This window comes from Corvus kubaryi, unplaced genomic scaffold (assembly GCF_017639235.1).
Source record: "Corvus kubaryi isolate FWS band 111438036 unplaced genomic scaffold, C.kubaryi_AGA036_p1.0 37395, whole genome shotgun sequence".
Lineage (NCBI taxonomy): Eukaryota > Metazoa > Chordata > Aves > Passeriformes > Corvidae > Corvus > Corvus kubaryi.
In genome coordinates, this window is record NW_024581134.1 from 3,225,588 (window position 1) to 3,244,015 (window position 18,428).

The following is an 18,428-nucleotide window of genomic DNA, read 5'->3' on the forward strand; positions in this document are numbered from 1 at the left end:
GTGCCGGCGGGCGGGGGGCGGCTCCCGGCCGGCTCGGGCGGGGCGGGGCGGGGTGGGGTGGGGCGGGCGGCGGCTCGGCCGCTCGCGGGCTGGCACGGACCGGAGCGGCCGTCGGCCACGGCGGAGCGATGATCCGCCGGGAAGGTAAGGAGCGCGCTGCCCGGCCCTGCCCGCCGCGCCGGGCACCGCGGTGCCGCGCTCAACAAGTGTCTGCTCTGCCGGGACCGCTGCTGGGACCGCGGCCGGTGCTCCGCGCTCCTGCCGGGCAGCTCCCGCCCTCGCTCCCCACCGCGGGCGGCCGTGCGACCCAGGGGTTAAGACCCGAGGACTGGGCGCCCTCGCTTCACGCCCTCCTCGGGCTGTGGACACGTCGTGCCGCCGTGGCTCAGAGTGGTGGCCGTGGGATGTTCTGTTTGCAGCTCCCTTGCGTGCTGCGGGGAGGAGAGCGGGCATGGGGGTTTGGGCTCTGCGAGGAGGGGTTTCCTCGAAGTGGGACTTGCCTGCACGTTGAGGCACGTGGAGATGGGCCCTGGACACCATGTGCTGTTCCTTGGGTGCTGTGGGAAGGGTCCCCTGGTCTCCCTGCCACGCTGGGTGCACAGTACTTCCCCTGATCCGCAGCCAGCACTCCTCTGCTCCAGCTGGCTGTCACCCGGTCCCAGTGGCCAGCAACACAGTTGTCAGCACAGGGTGCATGCCGCTCTTGCTGCGCAGCCTGGGCTGCGGTGGGAAGTTTACACCAGGTTCACAGTCTTTGTGGCCTGGCGTGGTGGCCCCAGCTCTCCATCTGCTTCTTTAGCTTCTTCTGATGAGGGCAGGAATGACCAGGTAAAGACATCTCAGCTCTGCTCATGGTATGCTGGGCAGTGTCTGAAGCCACTGTTTTATCTTGCAGAAAAGGAAGCTTTTAGTAATAGCATAGGGCTAGGATTGCTATAAAGCTCGGGGAAGTCCCTTCTTTTACTGGAGCAAGTGTGGAGCCCAGCTCCAAGTCGGAGCTGTTCATGCTTCCCTTTCCCTGTTCTGCTCCCACGATGAGTCAGTGTGGGCTGGTGACACAGGCAGGAGGGACCCCCTTTCGCTTTTGGCCAAGGAGAAGCTGGGCAAGCTGGGACACCAGGTGGCACGTACCCAAGCAGACACAGGCCCCCTTGTTTGATGACCTGAATTCTCGAGGGCCCTGTGATGAGCAGGGTCATCCTTTCTGCATGAGTTCCTGGCTTAAAAGATGAGTCTCCAGCAGTGGCGGGACAGCTTCCCTGCCTTCTCACACAGACGCTCTTTGTCTGCAGTCTGCCTGGGTGACAAAGGGAAATATCCACTGATAGGGCAGGGATGGTCTCAAGGTCCACAGGAGCTCACTGCCTGCCTGAGATATGGGTCACATCTGAGGTCTGGGCTGCACTGGCAGCTCTGGCTGTCTGCCCAGAGAAGTATGGAGGTGTCCAGGGAAACAGATGACAGCCCCACTATTTTAGGTCTAGGGTTTTCTCACAGCTATGGTGAGCCTAGTCATTAACCAAAACATTGCTTCATGGCAGCCTCCAGCTCCCCTCCTCACCAGCATCTCCTCTGACCCCAAGGCATCGTGTTCCTTTCCCAGTTGTCTCCTGCTGACCCACGGCTGCTTGGTGGTTTGAGCAATTCTTATGCTTCACCCTGTAGAAACCCAAGTTTTGCCACTCCTGTAGCTGAGCTGTTTGCACTACGTGAATGGGCCTACGCTCAGCTTTGCTGCAGCCATCTGGCCCTGTGTGGGAGACTGCAGTTCCTGCAGTAGTATTCATAGCCCTGTGCAACCAGAATGTGTCCAGCTCCTGAACGGCTTCTGTGCCTGGGAGGTGGCAGAGGTGTTCAGGCTACCCAGTGACACAGGGTTCAGAGGTGAGTCAATCTGATTTTAGCCCCTGATTTTCAGGGTTGGTGGCAGAACCACCTTTCCTCCAGTCCCTGCCCAGGTCTCTGCCATGGGCCCTCAGTGCCTCTCAGCAGGGTTAGCTTTTCCAGGTGTGTATAAGGAGACTGCTTTTGTGGCTGGCTGACTTTTAAAAATGCAAACTAGAAGGCAGCTTGAGGCATCCAAGGCTGCACTCGAGCCTTCCCTTAACATCCTTCAATGTTAATGCCTTGTTACTCCTGTGTCATCTCTGCAGACACTGAACGGGCAGTGGAAATTCTGACCAGATACCAAAGCACCCTGCAGTCCCCGGAGGAGCAGGAGTTAAAAGCTTCCATTGGAAAAGTCTCGCACATCTTCCAAAGTGAACTCTTCCAGGCTCTGCTGGGTAAGCCCCTGTCTTGCAGTCCTTTGCAGTCCCTGCAGCCTTGTGTTTAGTGGGGTCTCCCGGGAGCCTGATCCCACCCCAGTGCCTGGCACTGACCGGTGTATTCTGTGGAAACACTTGGCATGTGATGCCAGGGAGCTGGGCTGTCTTTTGCCTCCAGGGCCTGGGCAGGAGATACCAGGGCTGCAATCACTGGGTGTTTGTAATGTGAACAGGATTCCTCAGTTTGATTGAGGACAAGGGGTAAGGCCTTCTTGATCACACCATGCCTGGTAAGGGATCCTGCCCTGCTGTGAGCACTCTCTGTGCTGTGCAGGCCTGGTGTGTCCAGGAAGGACCACTAAATTTTTCTGTCTTTAAGAGAGAATCCACATGTACCGAAGGTCCTTTGGGGTATTCTGGCCTTCCTAGTGCTTAGACCCACCAGCACTTGTGAGTAACACACTGTTCCAGCAGCTCCATTTGACACAAGGAACAGACTTAACAGTAAGGCTCATCTTGGGGCTGGACACCAGAAAATGACATTTTGAGCACTGTATAAAGTTCTCCATGTGGACTGAGACAAATGCAGCTGGAGTCTTGCTGGACTATGCAGCTTCTCTGTGTAAGACACACAGCTATCTTACTATTCTCCTTAAGGTCTGTTCACTGTGGGCCTTGGGAAACGCTTGCAGCCCTCGTGGTTTCTGTTCCTGGATCTCCTGGGAGAGAAGCTGAGTTTCCCTGGTGGGAAGGAACAGAAAGCACCCCAGAGGCTCTGCACTCTTAGAGGAAGACCCAGGCCCCAGGGTGCAGAGCTCCACGTGTGGTCTGTGGCTCACTCTCAGTGCTGTCTCAGCCCTGGTGCTCCCCACCACTGTCGCTATTCTCTTGGCAGCTCTCACCTTTTCTTCACACCTCTGCAGCCAGAGTTCCACTTCTATGCCCGCAGAGATGAGTTGCCCACAGCTCCTCTGTGCTTCAGGTTTTCCGTTGAAAATGAAGTTGTGTGCTGTGTCCTGAGCAATTTAATTCTTCCCTTTTTTCTTTCTTGCTGTTGGAGCATCACCTGGAGGCTTTCAGTCCCAGCATGTCCTTTTAAAGGTCTTGTGCTGAAATGTCTATGCTAGCAGCAGCAGAGACATGTGACAAGGGTGGACTCCCCAGGGCAAGTGAGCCCCCACGCTGAAGGAGCCAGTGTACATCTCCTTTCTTACCTTTAATTTATACAACCTGCTCTCTAAATGATCTCCTTTCTTATCTCTTAGTTTATACAACCCACTCTCTAAAAGATCCCCAGCCTGGAGGCAGTGATCCCGAGCAGGGCTGTGACCTTGACCAACCTGACATGAGCCCAGCACCCCTGGCTGCTTTTATGTGCTGGCCGGTTCTCCCTGGGGCTGTGTGAAGGCATCGAAGCAGCTTTCCCAAGGCCCGGGGCTGTTGCTATTAGTGCAGAAGTGCTGTGGAGAGAGTGTGGCTGCGGAGAACACGTCTGCACGAGCACCGAGCCAGCTGCAGCTGCACGGATGCTGCTGAGTCCCCAGCTCCCTGCTCTCAGCTGTTTGTCTTGGTGTCCTATCAGCCCTGGCACGAGGGAGTGTTGGGAGTGTCCCTTGTTTACTGGTGACCTTTTCAACTGGTTTAACAGGATATTAATTCCCCGTGCCAGAGCAAGCCTTTCTCTAGATGTGTTTACCTAAACTAGGAATTTGCATTAATTACTTCCGCGCCCTCCCCCCCCAACCCCCCCACTTCCCCTTGGAGTGTAGATTTGTGAATTCCTCTGTCCCAGCATGGACATTGCGTGCTCACTGTGGCCACACAAGGTTGGTACACACTGGGTTGCCTCGTGTCCATGGTCCAGACCCACTGGAGCACAGTAACAACTCTGCAAGGGTGATAGAACATTTCTGTTTTATTTATTTTCACCCCTCCTTTTCCCAGGGGGCCGCTGTGTCTCTGAAGTGTGCTCCAAGTCACAGCACTGGCTCAGTGTGGGAGGAGGATTTGCAGGAGAGCACAGACATACTGCTCAGTGCAGAGCTCCTGTCTCACTGCCCCACACCATGCCAGATGCTTCTGGCTCTGGAGAAGCCTTAGCCTGCAGAGGTCCATCCTCTTGCAGCCTTTCAGCAACACAGCCCTGCTTTTTTCAGCCCCTGGGGAAGATGAATGTGTGAGCATGGTCCATCCCTGTCCTCAAGCTGCCTGCTCCTGCAGGTAATGCTCTCCTGGAGCATGCGTTTGCTGATTGGAGTTTGAACATCAAAATGCATCAGGCCATAGCAGAGCTACCAGCAGTGACAAACATCATGGAGTTTGCCAAGTTGGTCCACATGAAAAATGCCAGGGATATGACTTTGCATACACTTTTTTTTTTTTACAAGTAAGCTGTTGGGGGTCTCCAGAAGCCCCAACCTGTGTTGTGTCCCAGGATGCGTCAGTGTTGTGCTGGGTGTATCATCAATCACTGCGATCGTTGCCTGGTGTTGCTCTGCACATGCACCATATTCTGCCAGACTCCCCTGAGCACAGCACAGCCCTTTAAATCCTTGTGACCACCTCCCTGTCCCCGGAGCTGCCTGTGTCGGGGGCACACTGCCTGTGCCAGGACGGCTCCTGTCCCGGCGGGTGCCGCGGCTGGCTCGGCGCGGCACAGCGGTGCGGGAGCTGCTCTGCACTGGAATGTGCCAAACCCTGCTCCGCACAAAAGAAATTCCTTGGCTGTGCAGAGGGAAAACAGGCTGTGCTGGCTCCCTTCTCCTGGCCCCTCTCTCCCTGTGTCTGAGGCTGTGGAGCCAAGTGCGTGACTTGCAAGGAAACAGCCCAGCAAAGGGGTGCTCCAGGAGCCTGGGTTGGGGCAATGGTGGCCCCACTTTCCCTTTGCACCGTGGAGCCCCTCAGGGAGATGCTTGGTCTCTTGTGCTACTGGGGAGGATGGGGCTTGCACACAAAAGCAGCTCCCTGACCTTTCCTTCCCAGAGCCGGGGCTGAAAGGGACTGTTGTGCCCTTTGCAGCGGGAGAAGCTGGTGGACAGGCAGGGTTTGTGTCTGTCCAGCTATCCCAGCTGCCAGCAGCCCGAGGGGCCGAGCTCCTCCCGAAAATCCTCTGGATCTCAGCTCCTCTCCTGTGCCTGAGCAGTGGCCAATGCAGACCTCTGTAAGTCCTGTCAGCTGCTTGAGGCCCCAGTCCTCCCCTGCAGCTCCTTTTACCCTACAAAAGATTCTTCCCAGAGCACCCTGATGTGGTGAAGGCAGAAGGAGAGGCAGGAAGTGCTTCCCTGGGTGCAAAAGCCCAGCAAGACCAGCTTGCCAGCAGCCCTGCCTCACCGGGTAATGGCTTCACCGGGTGGCTGCAGGAGCCAGGGTGGAAAACTGGAGGAATGTGGAGGATTCCCAGCCCTGAGGAGTCCTCCTCTTGCAGATTTGCCCATAGCAAGGATGGAAACTTGCAGCTTGCTTGAAAAAGATCTGCTGTGGCAGCCGTGGGTGTGAATGGCAGTGGGGCATGGCTGGGGGTCTGGTGTGAGGCTGGGATTTCTGCTTGGGGTAAATCCGTGGTGCTGCAGCTGGTGACAGTGCATGCATTGGGGGAGAAATGTCATTTTCTGGAAGTGCATGTGCTGGCTGGCACAGGGACACTGCATTAAGAGTGCAGATGCTGGTGCTATAGAAATATTTAATGACATTTATTTGACATGTTAACCCTGGGAAAAAATTGTTGGAAAAATTCTGATCTCTGTAAATCTCAAGTTACTTTTCCTTATTAGACCCAGAATGGATTTACATGTCATCACACAGAAATTGGGTGGTAAGACAGAACATGCAGCTTCATCTTTTGCTACCACAACATCCTCTTATGGAGGCTTTTCAGGTACTGCTGCTCTTAAAGTGCACAGGTGAGGCAGACTTGTGTGCAATTTGCGATGCTCCTAAGAAATGAGGGAAACCAGCATATATTTAAATTATCTTTAATGCCACGTGCACGTGTCCTAAAATGTACTTCTGTCCTTTGCTGCCTGAACCCTGTCCACCAATCCTGAAACTCGTCTAATCCCTGGTGCCAGCAACAATTCTCTCTTCTGGCAAGCACCTAAACTGGGCTGAGGGTTTTGGAGGTGGAGAGTGGCTGCTTCAGGGGACAAGTTTCCTGCCCTTCAGGTGCCTTGCCAGCTTGGCTGCCCAAGGCTCTGTTCCTGCAGCAGCTGGGTGACAAAACGGGGTTGCCAGCAGCAGCACACCCCCACAATGGGGCTGTTCAAATCCTGTTTTCATTCTTGCAAAGTTTTGTGTGTTCCCAACGTAATCCATGCAGCCAGAAGCCGCTGCTATCCTGTTACGCAATTATTATTTTTATAACCAGACGGAGAGATGTTTTAGCACGAAAACAACGTCCAGTTTCTCTGGCTGTGAAGTGGGTGCTTGCTGTGACCTCATGTCTGATTTGGGAGGGTTTCAGGGGCTGCCAGCAGCCTGTTTGGCAGCCAGGGGGCTGTAGAGGGGGTGCCCCAGGTGCGATGGGTACATCTGGGGACTCCCACTCCTCCCATCGTTGCTAGCTGCCACATGTCTTCCAGGGCACAGGACAGAGCCTGGCAGCACAAACCAGCAGCTCCGAAAGTGGCACTGATGCCAGGCAGTGGCACGGTGCTCCCTGCGCTCGGGCAGCCACAGAGCCTGGCTGGGCTGCCCTTGGGCACCCAGCTGGTCTGCCAGCAGCTGCAATTTATAGCAGCTTTCCCCCTCCAGCTGGGTGGTCAGCAGATAGGGCAGCCCCTGAGAGCTGGAAGATGGGGGTTGATGCAGCTCTCGTCCCATCTGCAACAGGGCTGTGCTGCTGCAGTGCACGGGCACGTGGTTAAGCACTGGGAAAGAGGATAGGGAATTGTGTCTGGGCGTGCAGCCCTGCTCTGTGAAAGCATCCCTGGTGGCACAGGCAGAGTGGGAGCTTCAGATAAAGTTTATTCTAAAAGCTGTTGAGTCACGGGATGAAGAAAGGACACCCTTCCTTTCTAAACTCATCCTCAGAGAGGAGCCTGGGTGCAGCTGGAGCTGGACTTTGTCAATGGTATATGTCTAAAGGATTATACAGGTGTAATTGAACCTTTATACAACTTTGTCCCACAGGACTGAGGATGATAAACCTAATGTATTCATATAAATATATTAAATGATTTGTTTAAATTGATTACAATAATGGAAAGGATTAGAAAAGAAAGAGCTTAACCAGAATTATTTACTAAACAGTATGGATAACTATAACTACTACTGTAGTGCACTGTTTTTGAAGCAATATTAAAGCAATTGTATTAAAGCTAGCTAAACAATTATCAAATAGAGATTGATGTTACTCACCCATACCAATGACCAAGGGCAAATCTCTGACTCAGCCTTGAGGAGTGACCTTGAGGGGTGTCCCCACTCAAGGGAAGGATCTTCACCCAGCTTAGGGAGGTATGATAGAAGTCCTCACTGTGCAAAAGTGTGACTGGCCTTTTATAGTATAAAGTGATTGACTTTTTAGATTACGTGTTATCAGACTTAATCAGCAAAATACACTTTGTGCTGAAAAAGGCGTGAGCAGCTCTTTAGCTTCTTCTTCTCTCCACTCCTGACTCACTTCCATATCAGAGCGTGCACATTTGTGCTGCTCCCAGCTTCAGTCAGGGAGCATGTCTTGCATGTCCTCCTGGTGGGGTCTGAGAGTTTGGGCAAGCTGGTCTCAATATTTTTCAGCACTAAGAACAGCAGACCCTCCTCACTTGATGTTATCACTGCTCCACAGACCCTCCTCACTCAGGCCTTCACTGATGAACTTGTGAGACAAATTTCCCGCTGCTCTATCCGTGCTTCGGCAGAGCATCCTGTTACGCCTGGGAAATAGCCCTCAGGCAGTGGTCAGCATGTCCCTGCTTACACTGCCAATGCTCACCAGATCTCCTGTTGAAATCTTTGTGATGTGGGCGTTTAATACCTCGTGGTGCCTTGGTGTGGCATAGTTTCAGGTGTGAAATCACAAAGTGGAGGACAAGTTCAGGTTCTTCATCCATGAGTTCCCAGGGAGTGCCACAGGAATGGCCCCGTCCCCCTCAAGCTGAGACCCACAGCTTGCCCCTTGAGTCACTCACAGACGAGGAGCTCTCCAGCTTCCTCTGTAGCAGATGCAGGTACACAAAATAAACTCAGGCTCCTGCTGTGTCTTTTCCTGCTTCAAGTGATCATTTATGCTGCCTTGAATTTTTGGCCCTGCTGACTTCACCAGGCTTCCTGTTTCCCAGGTGCTTGAAGGGATTTATTACTTTTTTTATGGCTTTTGGAAGGCGTTTACCAAACTCTTTTGGCCGACCTCTTGGAGCTTTACCTTTAACCTGTCAGCATTTACCATCCATTCTGGTTTTCTCATTTAGATGCAGCTTCAGCAGTTTAGATGAATGTCTTCTCATTTTCAATAGCCTCTTTTCCTCTGCAGTCAAGCCTTGCTTTCCTCCCTTTTGCCTTTACAGTATCCTCCAGCCAGACGCTGCATGTCTGCTCTGTTGTCCCAGTGGGTCTCTCTAAATAGGCTCAGAGCCTCCCACAAGTTTTTGTTACCCCTTTCAGTTTCTTCATAAGAACAGGTTCTCACTTTTGATATAGTTTCCTTTTTGAAATTAAATGCTTCTGCAATGGATATGTTGACCTCTATGGAGGTGCTGGCTCTGGAGATGAACTGGGGGCTGCCAGGGGCCAGCAGCTGCCGCCTGAGTGTGCAGCAGTGGGGGCTTCCTTAGGGAGGAGCAGAGCCCACTGCAGCCCTTCTGCTCCCTGGAATCATCTGTGTGTGACCAGGAGAGGGTAAAATCCTCCTGGTTGGGCTAGGAGAGGGTCTGGGCTCCCAGAGCCCCTCTGGAGCTATACCTGGGCAGCTGCTCTCAGGTCCCACTCTTGCCCCATAACTCTCTGGAGCAGTGAGGGCTGGGACACCCCATTGTCATGCCTCTCTTTGGAGCTACTACGGTTTACAGCAGCAGACTCAGGTCCTTGGAGCCCAGAATGAGGGTGTTTGATGTCTCTTGTGGCACTGTGCGGGTGGGAAGAGGGGAGATATCAGGGAGGGAGCTGGGGATAACAGAGCTGTAGTCATCAGCTTTAGAGCTTGTACACTGAGTGCCCTGTGCCCTCTCTGCCTGTCCCCCTGGGAAGGGAGCCCCTCCACAGGCCAGGGGTGCTGGGGAACAGTGGTGGGGAGGGAAAAGCCCATCAGCATCAGGGCAGGCAGGCAGGGGCTGCCTGGTGCAGGAGGCTTTTCAGGGCAGAAGGGACATGGGACCATACCTGGGGCTGGCACAGCCTGGAGGAGAGCAGGATGGGGTGGGTTTTGGACTGATGCTGCTGAGCACAGTTTGCTTTCAGTCTTTGTGGACTGTGTGGTGATTGCTCCATGGACATTCCCATGCCTTCCAGAGCCACTGCACAGTGAGCCAGGCACCCCACTACACCTCTTGCCTTGCAGAGGGGATGTGGTGGGCAACACAGCCAGCACAGGGAGCCAGCAGAGCCCTCTCCAAGGGTGCCAGCCTCTCACAGAGGACTCAGACCCTGGGGACAGAGTGGGAGGTCACAAGTGCTGCACCCCACAGAGGCTGCTGTCAGGCATCAGGCTGCCTCCCAGTCCTGAGGATGTTTCTCCTGCTGTTTTGCAGATATCCACGAATTCTATGATTTCACGCTGCGCTCTGCACCCCTGCAATCTCCGAGCCTGGATGCGCGTCATGGCACAGCCAGGCAGCAGCTTGGGGACAGCGAGCCCAGCTCCACAGTCACACCCAGAGAGCCCCAAAACCTACCTGAGGTAAGAGCCACCCTCATGGTGCTGCGGGGCCAGACCCTGCACACTCCTGCACTGAGAGGGATTCAAGGGGCACAGCAGGCTGCTGGCCACCACAGCCTGCCCAGCTCACATCCAGGCTGTTCCCACACATTCTCTGTGATAGCTTGTCTCATTAATGAGGCAAGCTCTCTGGTTCACAAGTGTTAATTGAATTACTCGTAATGCAGACAGCTCCAGCTCTGGCTCCTGCTCTGCAGTTGCAGCTGGATTAGTTGCTCCCGTCTGACGCTGTCTCCCATGGAGGCGTTTCAGCTCTCTGATCCAGCCACTTTTGATAAGTGAAGTAGGTTGAGTCTTTCAAGTTTCCAATTTCAGGATTTTTTTCCCAGCTCCCAGATAACTTGTGTCTCTCTTATTTGCATTCTCTTAAATTTTCAACAGCCATCTAAAAGATACAGCACCAGGTGGAGAGGCAGGAATTGAGCAGTAGGGCCTCAGTTATCTCAAAGGCACCAAAGTAAAGAAAATTGCCTCGTGTCTTTGCAGGCCTTCTTTCCATCCCCCACTCACTGCCCTACCATGGGATGCTGTGGGATCCCCCTAATCTAGATACACTTGTGCAAAAATGCAAAAATTCAAGGATTCCTCCTTTCAGTGAAATAACCCTATCAGATAAACACCATTTTCTGCCTCACAGATTGAACTGGCTCCCCATCATATACCTGGGGGGACTCCAGATTTGAGTGTCACATGGGGAAGATGGAGCTGAATGACATCATCTAAGGAAAAACAGGAATTTAAAGGAGTTTGGGGATCAAAAACAGAGGGACAAAACTGCCCACAATCACTGCAGGAGATACGTGTCCCTCTGACTCAGGAACCACTTTAGTTCCATCTGTTCTTGACCTTCTTCACATTGCCAGTCCCTCTAGTTAAAGTCAAACCTACAAATCTCGTATGTGGTTATGAACACATTCTTAGTGATGTTGTACGATAGGCACTGGGATCCTGCTTTGGTTTTTTTGGGTGTCCTGTAGCCTTGATCCACCCAACAGTGAACTCTGCTGGCAACAGCCACCAGTCTCTGTGGCCAGGCCAGTCTGTGAGTCCCCAAGGAGATGTGACATTCAATAAGGGCATTTAAAAATCAGTGTGGAAACAAGCAGGGAAGCAGCTGTGGGCCTTGCACAGCTGGTGTGAGCGGTGCCCCTGCTCCCTCCACTGTGCCCTGTCTGCAGGGGGTATGAAAAAAACATCCAGTCTCAGGGCTTGCTTGCACTGAACACAGCCCAAGCCACTGACACTGTCAAATCCCCCCTCCTTTCTCCAAAAAAATGTGTTTGAGGCGTCTTGTGTGCTGAAACGTGAAATGCAACCCCTCAATGGCACAGCCCCAGAGTCCCTGGCCAGCAAACATCCACCATCACCTGCAGTGGCCCTGCTGGCCCTGGGGCCAGTGCCAGGCAGACTGATGCGAGAGATGGGATGCCCACCATCGCTAAAGACACTATTCCCCGTGCATGGGGGAAAGCTCATTTTTGGCCCTTCCAGAAGCAGTGGAGAGCCTGGAGGGCAGCTGGCCTGCCCCTACCCACGTGTTCCCCCATGTCTCGTTTCAGGACTCCTCCCGGGACCGTGAGCAGAGGCTCCCCACGGGAGCTGGGGACAGTGCTCCGGGGACACCGCCACGGCTGGTGAGGGTGACAGCGCGGCGGACGGAGGCACCGGCCAGCGTCTGCAGCCTGGTGCTCAGCTCTCACAGCACCCTGCCCCAGGTGAGCCTCCGTGCGCCCCACGCCACCTCCCGCCCTGCCAGCCCTGCCAGAGGCTGGCACTGAGGGGACAGCGCCAGGGCCGTGTGCCCTCAGCACTGCAGGGATGGCATTTGCCTCCCCTGGGGCTGGCAGTGTGTCCTCCTGGCTGCTCTGCTGATGCTCACACCAGGAAACCAGGCGGTCACCTGTGCCAGGGGCTGGATGGCACTGAAATCATCCCCTTGCGTTAGCACTTGCCGTGGCCCCGTGTCAGCCCTCAGGGCTCAGAGGGGCAGGTGGATGTGGCGCAGAAATAAAGAGGCTGCGTGGAGCTGGAAATCCTCCCAGGCCCATCCCTCTCGCCCCCAGCGCTGGCACGCTCCCGCGTTGCAGATTTCCGTATTTTTTTCTCCGAGCTCTTAAATGGCAGGTTCGCTCCTCAGCTTCCCGGGAGCTTTTCTCTGCTGTCTTGTTTACTTGGAAACACCATTTATTTGGATGTTCATCGTAAAGCTCAGCTTCCACCTGGTGCAAGAAAATCGTTTGGGCTACACATTTGAGGGGAGTTTTAGGGATGAGTGAAGGGAAAAATGCACTTTTGGGAAGGATGAAGTGGCCAGGAAGAATGGAGCTCACCACAGATTTAAAATTATATGAAAACGTTGTTTTTCTTGGCAAAGTTTGAAATAATGCTTGTTTGCTAAGTCTAAGTCTTCTTCCAAAGTATTTTAAATAGAAAAATTGCACTGCCTCTTTCCTGTCCTTTTTTTAAATGTTCCCCTTCTTTTTCTGGACTGCAATAAAATGGGTAACACCCCATTTTTTTCTCTTACTGTTTAATTTCTCCTTTTCCTCTTGTTTCTCTCTACATTTTCAATCATTCACCATATCTTTAGCAGTTTTTCAAGGGCGAGAGTGGTTTTCTGAATATGACAAGAAGATGAGCTTGGCTGCCGATTTCCATTTGCCAGTGGGTGGGAACCACCACCACAGGGGAGTCAAAGGGCAAAACCCATGAGGGGGTGAGAGCCTGAGCAATTGGGAACAGATTCTGTTGTGATTTTAAGGGATTTTCTTCCTAACTGTTCCAGGCCATGACGTGCAGCAGCTCTTGCATCCAGCCCCAAACGTCTGGCTGAGTTGCAATGTCTCCTTTAGCAGCAGACACCTAGCTTTGATTTTAAAGCTTCATGCAATGAGGAATCTGCTCTGTCCCTGGCCTGGCTGGCCTGATGATTATTTATCCTTCACATTAAAAATGTGTATTTTACTGTTAGCCTGGACTTCTCTTGCTTTAGCTCCCAGCATCAGGAAATTTTGCTGCCTTTGTTTGCTAGGATAGAGGACCTTGGCAATCAGAAATGTTCCCAACATGTAGGTATTTATAGATGCGTTTAAGTTCCCTCTTAACTTTCCCTTAGATAAACTAAACAGATTGGCTTCTTCACTCGCTCGCTGTTGAGGCAGGTTGTTCCAGACCTGAAATAATTCCTGTCATTCTTTTCAGCCTCCTTCTTTCCTAGCCTGTGTTGGCATGGGGCTGGTCCTCAGTGCCAGGCGCTGGTGCTTTTGGGGTCACCCATTTGCAGGGACTGCAGCTGCCAGCCCCGAGCAGGGGGTCACTGCCCTGAGAGGGAGGAACAATGGGGACCTGGGTGAGCAGATTGGGACTCTGGGAGGACTGTGCTCTGGCAGGGCTCTTATCTGCAACCTCCTTCATCCCAGAGGATGGTCATTTCACAGCATGGCTGCAGGCAGAGCAGGAAGCCGAAGGTGGAGAGCTGTGAGGATGGTAGTGTTCAATGCCAGGCTTTGCCTTGCCCGTAGTCCTGCCTGAAACTTGGCTTTCTGCAGAAACCCAGCAGCTTTCCTGAAAACTGGAGCCAAGCAGTGCTGGAGAGCTGCAGGCTTCAGCAGAGCTCCTCTGCAGCAGCCCCTGTGCTGGGATGCAGAGTCCTTTGTCACAGTGGTGAGCCTTTTCCTGGGATGTCACCTTCACTGCTGAATACAGGCCTTGCCCTGACAGAGGGGAGCATTTCTAGCAGACCCCCATGTCAGCGATTTGGACCATGAGACAGGATCAGATGCCTGGGGCAGCCTGTGCTGATGGACCACAACACACGCCCTGTTTCTCATCCTTCACTCCTGCATGAGGGCACTGAGGACACCTCAGCTCCAGCCAGCATCACATCCCTTGTCAGTTCTCAACAGCCCCAGCATGCAGGACAGCACCTACACACCCAGCTCCTGCCCTGCTCCATGGGGATTTCTTGCTTTCCAGCCTTCAGTGTGTGCTTTTTTTGCCACAGGCATTTCCAAAGCAGGTTTCAAAAACTAACTGAGATGGCAGATTGCACTTGGAAGAACCAGGGAAGCTTTTATAATAAGTGATAGTTAATGCTAGGGCAGGGGAGCACAGGCTGCAGGGCAGAGCAGCTGCCACCCTGGTGCCATCAGCCCAGGAACAAGAGCTCTAGTGGACACCCTGCCACTGATAAAAGGCAAGAAGATGAGCTGGCTTTTCCTACCTGAAGTAAGTGCAATTCTCTTATTGCATCCATCAATGTAAATAAGTTTTCCGTTATCCTGGCTTTGTCCTCTCCCCTGCCCACAGCTCTCCACGGCATTGTTAACAGAGCAAAAGCTACCGTGACCTGCTTCAGCCAGGAAGATGCATGTCAAATAGATTGCCTCTCCACACAAATGCTTCCAGGAACAGGAAATTTCTGCCTGCTGGTGAGGATATGGGTGTGCTCTGAATAGCCCTGCAGTGTGCAAATGGCTGCTACAAAGGAAGAAGTGCCGGTAAATACAGTAACAACATATGCTTCCTGTTGAGGTTTAGTGGGCTGAAACCATCCCTCCATGTGAAAGTGGATGTTCAGTCCTCAATGGGGCAAGAGCAAAGGGACTTTGCCAGATAAAATGCCCTGTTGAGGCTAACAGAGGTGCAATCCTGCCTGAGTGCTGGGGCTTGTGGGGTTTTATTTGCTGAATCCTTCATTCCAACCTTTTTCCGAGCCCTGTCGTTGCCTTAGCAGGTCTGCTTAGGGCTTTATATGCATGTGCAGCGGGAAGACTCACGAGGATGCTCCTCCTGTGGCCGGTGTTACTTGCCTGTGCTCCCAGGCTGCCAAGGAGGCTGCTGCTCTCAGTAAACGCCGTTTTCATCCTCCATGCAGGGAGCAGCCAGCTGTAAAGATAAATGAAAAAGGAACAATGCCGCTGATGAGCGGAGCTGTGCGCCTGCGAGGAAGCGCTGCTCTTCCCCTGCCACCCCTCTCCTGCTTCCCAGCGCGGCTCTGCAGCCACTCTGACTTCATCCCTGTCGCCGCCCCTCCGCCTGCCCGTGCATCCCTCCTGTCGGCCAAGGCGTCCCTCGCTGCGCTGCCCGACGCCAGCGCCACAGCTCTGTCCTTGCTCAGCCTGACAGCTGACACGGAGCAACAGCAGGTCCTGATATGATGGAGAGCACTAGCAAGGCTGCTTCAGAGGACAGGCATTCCATGCATGCTCTGGAATCACCGGTGAATGAGAAACCTCGCTGGCAGGGGTCACTGCTGCTCCGGCAGGCTCCGGGTGTGTGGGATGCCTCTGAGCGTGCCCGCAGCGTGAGAGGTGCAGTCTGTGCTTGCAGCCCTGAGGCCAGAAATGTCCCACTCCCCCTCCCTGTGTTCCAGGGAGGACACAGCTCTGGCAGAAACGCCCTGTCAGGGTGTTAGGGAGCCCTGTCTGCTGCACCTGCTGCTGAAGAAGATGCATCCGGCTGCCCCATAAGTCACGGCTCAAGTGCCAAAGAGGTCCATGGAGCTCCCCGGCGCATTTGGCAGAGAAAGGCAAGCTGTGCCGCCAGCGTGGCGACCGGCTGTCTGCTTCTCCCGTCCTACTCTCAAGTGTTTTTTCCTCTTTCCCAGTATGCCTTTGGCCAGAGAGAAGGGCGTGCCCGTGCTGTGCCCCTTTGCCTGGCAGGAGCAGCGGGACAGGATGAGATGGGCGTGCGGCAGATGCTGCAGCTGCAGAGATGCCGGCTGTGAACTCCCTGCTCCCCTGCCTTGGCTGCAGCCTTACCGCTCTCCATTTTCTCTGTGAGATACAGGAGAGGGGAAGCACCAAGGAGCTGTTTGCTGTTGCATGGAGCGTCAGGGAAATGTAGCAGATCTCTGTTGCTGGCAAAGTCTGACAATGAGTGCAGCCCCAGCAAGAAAAGCCCCCTGTCAGGTTGCTTAGTTGCACGCGCCCTGCTGTCCCCACCACCCCATGCCCTCTCTGTGGGCTGACTGGGCAGGCAACTGAAGCCATTGCTGCAAGCCAGACTTTACCAGGCCACTGCTTTATCTCAACCTGAGCCCATCAGCATTGGCCCTGCAACCCCAAAATCCCAGGAAGTGGCTGATGCTCAAGCAATGGGAGCACAGAAGCAACCAGCTCCTGGGGGAACTGACCCCTCCCCATTGCATCCCCCATGCAAGATTGAGAGCATGCTTATTTTAGGAGAAGCAGAGAAGAAAAGCAGCAACCCACAGCCCAGAGGCCCAGAGGCTGCTGCCCAGGGTCACTTGAGCCACTTTGTGCCTCGAGGTCGCTTCAGGGCATTCAGATGCTCTCCAGCAATTTTGTGTTTTGACACTGCAGACACAGGCTCAAAAGCCAAAGTGCTGAACTCAAGAGGCTGTCTGTGTGTAGGAACACACGCAGATTGAACCACACATCAGCCCTGCACAGCGGGGACACCCAGCTGGGCAGCCGGCTGCATGTGTCCCAGGCATGCTGCTGCTCAAAGGTGGGGTCAGCAAGGGCTGTGTCAGTAAGAGCTGTCACTTCAGTGGACATTTTGGGGTTGAATGGCCTCAGCTTTACTAGAGGCTCTTGCTGTTCCTGCTGCAGAGATGAACATGCTTAGACTTCAGTTCTCCCAGCTCAATATCCAGCTTCAGCAAAGGATGAAGAAGTCAGTAGAGCCACCAGGCTGTCAAACCAAAATCTCATGCATGGTCATCTGTTCCTACTCTACTTGGGGACTTTTTGTCTAAAACCAGCAGCTAAAGGAAGATCCTTGCAAACACAAAGGTGTTTCTGTCTGTGCAGCATAGGAAAATCTTGATGGATATGGTGTCTCCATTCACCCAAGTCATTGTCGTTGTTTTGATGGTGTGAGTGCATGCAGCACTCCCCATGTGGTGGTGGAAAGGGAACAGTGAGGGGGAAGCTCTGAGCAGTGTCCAACAGAGAGCCATGCTCCAGAGCCATCCAGACAGGCTTGGAGTCCATCCATCCTCCCTCCTGCTTCGGCTTTGTTTGCCTCCATGTAGTGTCTGTGTCTGCCTGTCCCCAAGAGAGCCCAGCTGCTGGAACAACTTGCACACTGACATTCATGCTGATGGGTTTCACGTGTAGCTCTGAAAGCAAGAACCAAGACCATTCACAGGCATCTCCAGCAGGATGGGGACTGATCAGGGGCTAGGCCCATCAGTGCCTTGGCCAGGAGCTCAGTGAGCCGCTGCAGTGTCCCTGCTGGGTCTCTGTCTGCTCTGCTCATCAAGTTTGCCAAATGTGCTGATGCAGGGTCCACACAGAAGCACCCAGGTTCCTCCTTTCCTGCTTTGTCTTGTCAGGTGATGAACCATATTCCTGCTGCAACCAAAGTGAAGCGCTGGAGCCTGTCTCCTGTAGCACAGACCCACCAGGGGCTCTGGAAATGTGGAGCCTCCATGCCCAGAGCATGGGATGTGCCACCCTCTCCTCCACCCATCCACGTTGCACTCCCCCTCACAGCCACCCCAGCACCTCAGGAGGGTGAGGACAAATCCCCCAGGTGCATTTCTTCAAAACAAATGAGCTCTCCTCACCATTTTTAGAGAAACAAACCAAGCTTGAAGGCAGATCCTGGCAGGCCAGCTGCTTTCTGTCTGGAGCTGGGGGAACGTCACTGCATCTTAATGGCATCAGGCTGGACAGAGATCAGGATTCTGGTGGCAGAGGCAGTACTGGCACTGTTATAAATAGAGCAGCCACGATAACTGCTCATGAAGGTTTATGGTCTTTAGGATTTGGAGGATCAGTATCAAGCTACGCTGCGAGATGTATTATCCTCGGCATCAGTAGGAGCTAGGGGAAGTACAGGGGGAGGACAGTAAATGAGCGTGGGTTTGGAAATCATCCCTCTTGTGAATCTAAGCGTGAGCCCTTGGAAAGGTGCTCTCTGCTGTGTGCTGGCTCCTCTTGCCTTGCTCTGCCTGCTCTGGGAGGGTTAAACCGTGCGTGGCTGCAGCAGTGGCAACATTTCAAGCCAATCTCTGTCTGCCCTGTTGCAGGAAGCAAGGATTTGCCCCAGGACAGCACCTGCCAGAGCCCTGCAGCCTGCAGGTACAAAGCACCTTGTAGGAGTCTTGCTGGCATTGAGACTAAAAATTATTCCAAGTACTGAGGCTCAGGCAAAGGCCTCCTGCAGTCTGTGGCCTGGATAGCAGTAGGGGCTGGCACTGCTCAGGTACACCGATGTCTGTGCCCAGAGCACTGGCATGGAGACCATTCTGCCTGGCCAACATCGCTTCCCCAGCCTCACAACCAGCTTCCCACCTGCACGTGTCCAGGAAACAT

General features: G+C 53.7%; 1 protein-coding gene across 6 annotated transcripts in view; it reads left to right on the forward strand.

Moving 5' to 3' along the window:
* Window positions 1-65: 65 nt before the first annotated feature.
* The window catches only part of DLG3 (discs large MAGUK scaffold protein 3), a 76,960-nt gene continuing 58,597 nt past the window's right edge, over window positions 66-18,428 (forward strand). For all 6 annotated transcript variants that reach the window (XM_042040155.1, XM_042040156.1, XM_042040157.1 and 3 more), the window contains exons 1-4: window positions 66-144; window positions 2,154-2,285; window positions 9,950-10,098; window positions 11,697-11,852. In XM_042040155.1, coding sequence (XP_041896089.1) covers window positions 129-144; window positions 2,154-2,285; window positions 9,950-10,098; window positions 11,697-11,852 — 453 coding nt within the window. In that variant the 5' untranslated portion in view covers window positions 66-128. The remainder of the gene's footprint in view (window positions 145-2,153; window positions 2,286-9,949; window positions 10,099-11,696; window positions 11,853-18,428) is intronic.